Genomic DNA, 9,419 nt, shown 5'->3' with positions numbered 1-9,419 from the left:
AGTGCCTTAAGCTAGCTGCTAGATTCTATGGACCATTTCAGATTGAAGCCAAGGTTGGTGCAGTTGCCTACCGTCTCAAGTTACCAGCAGGGGCACGCATTCACCCAGTCTTCCATGTCTCGCTACTCAAGGAAAAGATAGGGCCTTTGCAATCAGTGGCGATCACACTCCCTGAACTTGACAGGGAGGATCAATGCCCCCTACAACCTGAACTGGTCTTGAAAAGAAGGGTGATCATGCGGAATGGACAGTCAGTGATCCAGTACTTGATCAAATGGAGTCAGCTGAGTGAGGAGGAAGCTTCGTGGGAAGATAAAGACTTCATCCACGCTCAGTTTCCTCAGTTCCAGTCTTGAGGACAAGACTGTTAAAAAAGGGGAAGGTAATGTCAGGACACAACAATTGATTTCCCAAATTAGACAAATTGATTTTGCCCCAATGCGCAACGATGTCGTTCCTTTTAAATGTTAGTAGTAGCTTCAATAACTGAACGATGTCGTTCCACTTAAATGTAGTAGAACCAGCAATAGGTAGAACGACGTCGTGGAGGGTCCTCCAACTCATTAGCACGACGTCGTGTAGCGCATAACAGAATTAGTTAGCAAATTTGATTGTCGGTTACTTCATCCTATTTGTACTGCTTTGATTGGCGGAAAAAGGCATCAGAAGTTTATAACAGAATTTCCCTCTTCCCAATACTTTCTCTCTCTATTCCTACTCTCTCTCAATTCTCTCCCTTTCTCTTTCGCCCCTTTCCAACTCCAAAATTTCACGATTTCACCAGATTCAGAATCAATTCAAGATCTGAGGATGACAATGGATCTAGAGGCCTGACAAATCTCATGCCAATAGAAATTCGTCAACAAAACCACAACCCACATTTTAGAATTACTTGACTTTAGTATATATCATTTGCCCAAAGGAAAAAAAGATTAATTTGTTGGTGTGCTTGATCTCTCTCAAACAAACATTGAACTAGAAAGAAACATCTCTAGAGGAGTAAAACTTAAAAGTACCACAAGTTGGGGTTGGGCTAAACTTGGGCCTAAATCAGAGGAATCTTACGTGGATAAAATCGCCCTAACTTTGGGTCCGAGGTACAATCTGTAAATAATGGGCTCATCCCAGTTCATATTTTACCCAATAGTACTGGACCCACCCACTTCTACTCTAACAAATGTACCGACTAAATATGCATTGGCCCATACAACACATGGTGTCAACAGAAATGAAAATAAATAAAAATTCGAAAATTCTAAGGATAAACCTCAAAATTTGCAAAGCTCGGTCTGCGGGACGATTTGCTCCCAGCTTCCCATACTTCATAGACAACGCCTGAACCAAAATTGGAAAACAAAGAAAAGAAGTGAAGCTGAATTCAAAAAATTAAGTAATAGCTATGTCATCTTCGTCACTTTCTACCACACTTTTTCCAATATGCAATTCGTCTTCCACCACAATCTCCACAAAACCCAAGCTTTCTCTTCTTTCTTTGCCTTCAAATGAGGCAAAACTGCCGACCCTTTTGGGAAAATCCTCTCGATTTTTAGTTTCAACAGTCTCTGCTGCCCCTGAAGTCTTGGACACTGCTGACTCCACTGGCTTTCAGGTTTCATTTTTCGTTTGCTAATTCTTTTTATTTTTATCCCCTTTTTTTTTTGGCTTTTTGTAGTCTATTTTAGTTAAATATTGATCAAGATTGTATTTTGAACTTTGCGGTTGAGGAGTGTTCTTTTGTGGGGTTTTCAGGGTGAGGATTCTGGTGTTGAAACGTTGAGTGCTGGTGGTGACTCTGATAGGGTGAGCCCATTATGAATTCTGACTAGAAACTTTCCGGGTCTCTTTTTCTTTTTTCCCTTTCCTTTTTTTTTTTTTTTTTTTCTAAAGGGTGGTTATGGTCTTTGGTTTAATAGATTTCTTGGATATCTGAATTATATCACCATGATATTGTGCTGATACGTGGTAAATATGACGTGTTCTTTTTTTTGTATTTTGAATTTTCATCAATAATGTCTCTAGCTGCGTTTTGCGCTTCCGAAATTAAGCAATTCAATGCAACTCTGAGCCAATACATTTCCTGAACAAAAGATCCTTTTTGGCAAATTTAAGGAACAAAAATGATATTCTAAAGATCGATTTTTGGAATTTCAGCTATTCTGTTATAATGTATTGAGGAGGTTCGCAGTATATGCTACTTCTTCACAAGTTTTGTCAGATTTGAGTAATCTCTTGGGAGCAGCCAAAAAAACGAACCGACTAATCACAATGGCTTTATTTTGCTGCTAGATACTCGAGTGGCAACATGAGAGTTTGCCAAACTCGTATATGCAATTGTTGAAGATTTTTCATAGATATACTTACCTTGTTATTCCTAGCCAACATTAATAGGTTTGATTCTTAATTTTATTTGTAAACTCCTCGGATGTAGACTCCATTGACCGTCACTAGCTTGGGAATTATTTTCTCAATTTAATTTGATTTTATATTCAAAGTCATGACAACTCTACATCAAGAACAAAGTTTTATATGAAATGCTTCATCAAGAATCAGTCAAAGGGTGCCTGATATATGGGTCATTTGAGTTTTTGGTCTTCAATTTCCTTCCTTAATTGTGCTTCGTATTTAGAGCTTTGCCTTACTAATACTGTGCTGGTTGGCTGACAATGTTTGTCTTGAAGTTTCAGCTTGACGGACCATTTGATTGGTTTTGTCTTTCTATCTCCAAGTAATTTCATAAATCATTTCCTTAGTTTCCTCCCTCAGTTGACATAAGATGATTATATTACCTACACGATGCATCAGTTCTGGTATTGACTGTCACAGAATCGGGCTTTGCCCATCATTATTACATGAGATGATTCCATATTCAGATTTGCTGCAATAACAAACAAAGCTGGAAATGTGAGGTCATCTTTTGAGATACCTCTCCAAGGGAGATAATTAACTAGTTAAGGTATCTCGACATCTCACTCATGTCCAAAGCTTTCTCATAACTGAGAAACATGACTATCATGAAATTGATCTTGTCCATGGGCCTTCTGTGATTGGATTGCTACAACATCACCAACTGATTAATTAGTGGAATGCTCGTGTAATCGCATTCTATATAGGAGGATATATAAAGATTTACATGGCTCCAAGAGCTAGTTCTTGGTCCTGTGGATAACTATTGGAACTTGGGAAACTTTCTATCCAGACTGAATTCAAGTTACAGCATCACACAGAGGAAGAAGAAACTAGCAAAAAACAGGCTAATCTAATTGCTATCTGATGGCCTAAATGTCATGTTGTGGCGATTGCACAACAGTCGAAAATTGCAAAGCCTTTTTACAGATGAAAGTTTTGAGCCATTTATAGTTGTACTTGCTGGATTTTATTATCTAAGAAAGACATGTACTGTACGTCTATACTTACCAAAAAAACACGTTTTCAGGTAGCACCAAAGCAGAAGATTAGGATCAAATTGAGGTCATATTGGGTACCCCTGATAGAAGACTCATGCAAGCAGATAATGGATGCTGCAAAGAATACAAACGCAAAGACAATGGGTCCTGTGCCGTTACCAACCAAGAAGCGGGTGTATTGTGTTCTGAAATCTCCCCATGTCCACAAAGACGCCAGGTTTCACTTTGAAATCAGAACTCATCAACGTCTTATTGACATACTTTACCCCACTGCCCAAACAATTGACTCACTGATGCAGCTCGACCTTCCTGCTGGGGTTGATGTGGAGGTCAAGCTATGATATAGCAATCTTTTCATTTTTATGGTTACTTTTGAATATCTGTGCTTTGTAGAATGGCCATTAGCCTAGCATTGAAGAGGATGATGTAATTGGCATTAACTCTTATGGATATCATAACAGGATCTTATTGCTATCTTACATTTTGCGATGTTTATATTATGCTTTGCTGTTGCTGTGAATTCATGTATCTTTTTTATGACATCATACGCTTTTGGCTTGGGATAGCGTCTACTGAAAATTTGCACCCTCGTTAGCAGTGTGGCTCTTTGCTCAATTTCTACAATTGGAGATATTCTAGTTGGGCTCAGCTTTTTCACACGTGCTGTCAGGTTTTGATCATCTTTCCCATGCTGTCAACCAGCCATTTGGCTTTCATTTCCCGAGTAAATTTCTCCTAATGATCTTCCAAGATTTGTGGTAACTGCTGAAACACAGTACCCTTGTTTTTCTAAGCAATAACAGAAAACTTGGTACCATGATAATACAATGACTTTTGTTACTTGTGTAGTAAGCCAGGATCGACTAGGATAATTTGTTATGGTTCGTGGACTCGCGAATTCTTTGCTAATTTCGCCTAGCCCTTGATGCCATATCAAGTTTTTTTTTTTTTCCATTGTATCCTGTCGTTGACTGCTGTCTCTTCCAATTGCATGTATTACTGGGACCTTGGGCCTTAACCAAGATGGGTGCAAGGAAAGACAGTGGCCCCATTTGGCAAGTGAATTTTTTGAATGTTTGTCTAAAATTTTATTGTAGTTTCGTGTAGAAGTTTTTTAAAAATTTTTTGAAGTGTGTAAATTTTTGAATATTTTGAAGTGTATAGTTTAAAAACTTTGAGAAGTTTTTTAAAATGATTGTAATTAAAGTTTTTAAAAAATTTGTAGCAGATAAACTTGTCAAAAAATTTGGGTTTCAAACAGGGCGGAACTGGTATACTAAGTTGATTTGGCAGCCAACATGGTCAACTAATGGACACCAAGTCTCTGCTGGGATGCCAGAGTGGGGAAAATTTTGTGAATCTTTTAAGTTCTCCGCTGACGTGTATGCTTGTGCAGACTAATCCCCAGCCAAAGTTTATCAAATTTAAAGCCTTGCGTGTAATTCTCAAGTAATGAAGCGTTATGTTGCTTTAGAGCACGTATTGGGTTTGCCTAGTTAGCAGATGCTGATATTATTATACTATCTTATTGTGATCCTTTATGACGCCAGAGTCAAGAGTGTTTGTCAGTGCTGAGCATATATGATGGTTATCAACAAATCATGTCCCTGAATCTTGGGTTCTGAGGAAGAAGACAGGAAACAAGGATGCTCTTCTTCTTTTTTTCGGTTCAGTGTGAGCGAGATGGGAGCTCTCAAATTCGAAACCTCTCGCTTATATTTTCACCTTCCGTACCATCCAACCCATTCCTCCTCGCTTAGAAACCTAAAGGATCCTACTAATTCATTACAGATCAAATTTAGAGTCTCAAATGCTCAAGTGCTGTGTTTCTTGCAAGTGGAAGGCACTAGCTATCTTGACAACCAAGACTCTAATATACAGCCAAAACTGCCTAGTATAGGCGGCTCTTACTGATATGCTGGAGGTAGAATGAAATGAATGTAGCTGCTCTGGCTGATGAAAAGCCAATTCAAAGTTCAAACCACAAAAGAATCGACATTCGACCGGAGGGCCCTTCAGGGAGTGACGAAGAAGATTGCAGGGTAGGAGACCCAAAAGTTCTATCCACTTCTTTCATCTTCAAAGTTGATAATATAACATCCCCATCACTGAATTTTACGACCATAAAGTAAGCGAAGGGGACTGCTCATGAGTCATGAATGGCAATTCCTAGGAAGTGTGCATGCCTCGTTTTGTTGCTAGGGAATCTATTGCTTTTGTGACTCTTATTTCTATGAATGAGGCTCCATTATTACCCAATAAATAAATGCCAATTGCCAATACCATCCCAATTTGGACGAATAATTAATAAGGGTGTGTCATTTGGATAGTCCTATTTTCCTTTTTTATCTGTCTCAAACTGTAGTTCACTTTTCAATTGAAAAATGTAGTTATCTTTTAATTTCTCTAAAATATCTTTATTCAATGTAGGTTGTTATTAGTATAAATTACCTTATTTAATATAAATTATTATTGAATATAACATACCCAACTTAACGTAAAATGAGGATTGATTATTTTTTGACCATCAATTCAAATTTCCATAAACTATCAATTCAAGTTTCCATGAATAATTAATATAAAATTGTACTCTATTTAATGTAAGGGTATTTTAGAAAAATAGCAATCTAAATTTGTTTTTCTAATAAAATTAATTACTTTTCCTTAAACTGTGTGAAAAAAAAAACTAGGACTATTAAAATGGGACAGGGAAGTATCAAAATGCAAATCATTAATGGAAGTCTTAAATGTGGTTTGCGCGTAGTATTTAATCATAATGCATGATGGAGAAACTGTAAATTTTTTGCATTTTCATTTTTGGCCAATCATTGACATTTAGATGGACCCTTTTGGATGAAATAACCACAACTAATATGCATTAGTTTATGGGGTGATCAGTGATGTTATATACTGCTCCTAAATGTACATAAAATGATATGAAATTGAAGAATGCAAGTAACCTCAATTGTCAAACGATAGGAATTGTATGCGGAAGCTTCAGGTGGACGCTCCCCAGACGTAAGGGATTACATAATTCACCTGCCACGCTTGTGTTGTGACAAACCTTATGGGGGTTTGTGTTCAAGAAGAATACGATATGTGTGACGCGGCGGCGGCGGCGCGGCGGCCACAGTGAATACCGTTTTTGCATCCGCCCGGGAAGGTGGGTGCATTGATTTGAGTCCAATTATTAGGTTCGATTACGGAAGCAATTACATCATTATTGTCTTTAAACGCTCCCGCTGCCGCTTTTAACATTTCCGCGTTTCATCATCATTGGTCTATAGCAATTGCGTATGGTTCGTCCATTTGGAGTCCTGTTTGGATTACCTTTTTTTTTTTTCCAAAATTTTTTAAACTTTTTGTGAACACATTTTTTTTTTAATTTATCTTTCTACCTTACATATTTCAAATTTTTATAATACATTTTAATATTGCAAAAGAACAATTTGTCTGGATAGTGAGTTATTTGCACATTTTATTTGTTTATATCATTAATACATTTTTCAAACATCTTTTTATCTCACATACATCACATTAAAAAATGCTACGACATTTTTTTTTTCAAAAACTTGTCCCATATATTTTGTTTGGATAGTGAATTATTTGCACATTTTTTCTTTCATGAAATCATTAATGGTATTTGGGCATGAGATTATTTGAAATATATAGTCCTCATTAGCGGTGTTTGGATATGAGATTATTTAGAATACTATACTACTTTCTGTAATGCCATATATGTAAAATTTTGTGGGTTATATAATTATTTTAAAACTTTAATAACTATTTTACTTTCTATTTTTTTTGGATTTATATTGTGTCTTAGGATACCAACTAGATAAACTTTTGGCTATTGCCCACCAAATTGCTTATTGCCCTCCCAATAGCAAATTACAAATTACTGTACAAATTACCTGGTTTTTTTTTTTGTCAAAACGGCAACATTTCATTCATCAAAACCAAGTTACACATTCTGGAGCAACTACTCCTCAATGTCTGCTTGAGCACTATCAAGCAACCAAACTGGAAAACAAGCTTTCCAATCAATAACAAACCCTAAATTTAGAGCAAATTTTGCTAACTTATGGCTAACAAAGTTGAACTCCCTTCAAACAAAGGAGAAACAACATTCCTCAAAGTTATGTTTTAGCAGCTTAATATCCTGCAAGACTGTGGATATAACCACATCATCCGTATCCTTCTGTATTCTATCTATTACAGCCTTACAATCTGATTCTATAATGATCCTTTCCCAGCCTTCCAAAGCAGTTTAACCATTGCAGTTCTGATTGCCAATGCCTCCTCGAGTATTGGTGCTGAATATGTAAAGGAAGGACAAGCCAATGTAGCAACCAGCTTCCCCTTCCAATCTCTAGCAACAATACCCCAGCCAGCTTTATTTGTCTGCTGATTCAAGGCAGCATTAGTATTCAACTTGATCCACCCTTTATCAGGAGCAGCCCATCTTTCTTGCTTCCTTACCCTTTGCCTTAACTCCCTCTCTTCCTCCATTCCCTCACCTTGGATCTCCTGGTACTCTAACCATTCTGTTAATGCCTTATGTACCACCACTCCTGGAGCCCTACCCTTTCCATTGAAGTTTATCTCATTCCTATCCTTCCATATTTGCCATAGCAGGTTGACTGTGAAAGTAATGTGCTCCTCCCCCTTCTCCCTAACTGTTGCCTCCACCAACTCAGACCACCACAACCAAAACTTCCCTCTCAAACTTTCCAAACCATCCCACTGAATTGGAGCCATTTTCCAAATAGCCTCTGCATGATTACATAGAAACAACATATGTTCAGTCGACTCTGAACAGACCTCACAGCATTTACATAGTGGATTGCCTTGCATGCTCCCAGCCTTGATGTTTTCATTGACTGGCAGAATACCCTTCATGCATTTCCAGATAAAATGTTTCAGTTTATGCTTCATATTAAGTTGCCATAAGACTTTCCATCCCCTTGCATTTACCTCATTCCTACATCCAGATTCTTCATGACTATTTCTCACCCTCCTCCCTATCTTCCTCTCCTGAGCAGACCTATAACCAGACTTGACAGTGTACTCCCCAGAAGCAGAATGTGCCCAGAAGAGTCTATCCTTGGTATCCTGTAGGCTCAAAGGAATCTGCAGAATCCTCTCCCTATCCTTCTTAACAAACACCTTTCCCAGCAACTCCTCATTCCAACTCCCATTTTTAATCAGCTAACTAACTCTACTCAATCCCAGACTTGAATCCTGTTGTGTGCTCACCTTCCCTCCTGCCACCCCAGGGATCCATCTATCCTTCCAGATGTCTATAGTCTTCCCATCTCCCACTCTCTTCCTCACCCCCTCTTCCATCAGTAACCTTGCACTCAAAATGCTTTTCCAACACCATGAATCAGTATGTTTCCCTTTCATCTTCCAGATTGAGGTGCCTTTGAAGTATTTGGCTTTAAGGAGCTTATACAAATTACCTTGTTGATTGCAATCGATGTGAGATTGAATGACGCCTTGTTTGGAAATGGATTTTTTATCAAAAAAAATTTCTAATGTCGCCTTATTTGGAAAAGGATTTTTTATCAAAAGAATTTCTACGTTTTTCGTAAATACATTTTTCAATCACTTTTTTATTTCATATGTATCAAATTGCGACATTACACTTTCTACAAAAACTTCAGAAAATTGCAATTCAAACACAACCATTTGGCTAAATAAAGACAAGTGTGAAAAACCCCAAGTGATAGTATATGTCACCAAGTGCATTTTTTTTTTTTTTTTTTTTTTTGTCGACACAGGGGTGTTCGGGTCAATTCTTATGGGGCCCGACTAATCCCCTGCGGCCCGGGCCCGACGCCCCAACCCGACCCGAACACGTTAAGTGCGCGGAGGAATCCAACGTAGCGGAGACTCGAACCTGTGACCTCAAGGGTCACTGGTGAGAGGCGTTGCCGCTGGACCATTCACACGGGAACCACCAAGTGCATTTGATACTTTAGATTTCAAACGTTAACTGTTTCTCCATTT

General features: G+C 38.0%; 1 protein-coding gene across 2 annotated transcripts; it reads left to right on the top strand.

Annotated features, from left to right (window-relative positions):
- The first annotated feature begins 1,262 nt into the window (after nucleotides 1-1,262).
- Nucleotides 1,263-3,944, top strand: LOC113770713 (30S ribosomal protein S10, chloroplastic). 2 transcript variants are annotated; one of them, XM_027315272.1, is made up of 3 exons: nucleotides 1,263-1,609; nucleotides 1,750-1,800; nucleotides 3,434-3,944. In XM_027315272.1, the coding sequence occupies exons 1-3, from the start codon at nucleotides 1,400-1,402 to the stop codon at nucleotides 3,743-3,745; spliced, it is 573 nt and encodes a 190-aa protein (XP_027171073.1). In that variant the 5' UTR covers nucleotides 1,263-1,399; the 3' UTR covers nucleotides 3,746-3,944. The 2 variants fall into 2 exon arrangements, with proteins under 2 accessions (XP_027171073.1, XP_027171074.1); XM_027315273.1 differs by lacking the exon at nucleotides 1,750-1,800.
- Nucleotides 3,945-9,419: the final 5,475 nt, after the last annotated feature.

The sequence above is a fragment of the Coffea eugenioides genome, chromosome 5, assembly GCF_003713205.1.
Source record: "Coffea eugenioides isolate CCC68of chromosome 5, Ceug_1.0, whole genome shotgun sequence".
Lineage (NCBI taxonomy): Eukaryota > Viridiplantae > Streptophyta > Magnoliopsida > Gentianales > Rubiaceae > Coffea > Coffea eugenioides.
This window is presented reverse-complemented; position numbering and strand designations above follow the sequence as displayed.

Excerpts from the sequence above, each read along its gene's own strand:
- LOC113770713 (XM_027315272.1), top strand. The coding sequence starts at position 1,400 with ATGTCATCTTCGTCACTTTCTACCACACTTTTTCCAATATGCAATTCG. Across the intron at positions 1,610-1,749 it reads CTGACTCCACTGGCTTTCAG|GGTGAGGATTCTGGTGTTGA; the intron begins GTTTCATTTTTC and ends TGGGGTTTTCAG. Across the intron at positions 1,801-3,433 it reads CTGGTGGTGACTCTGATAGG|GTAGCACCAAAGCAGAAGAT; the intron begins GTGAGCCCATTA and ends ACACGTTTTCAG.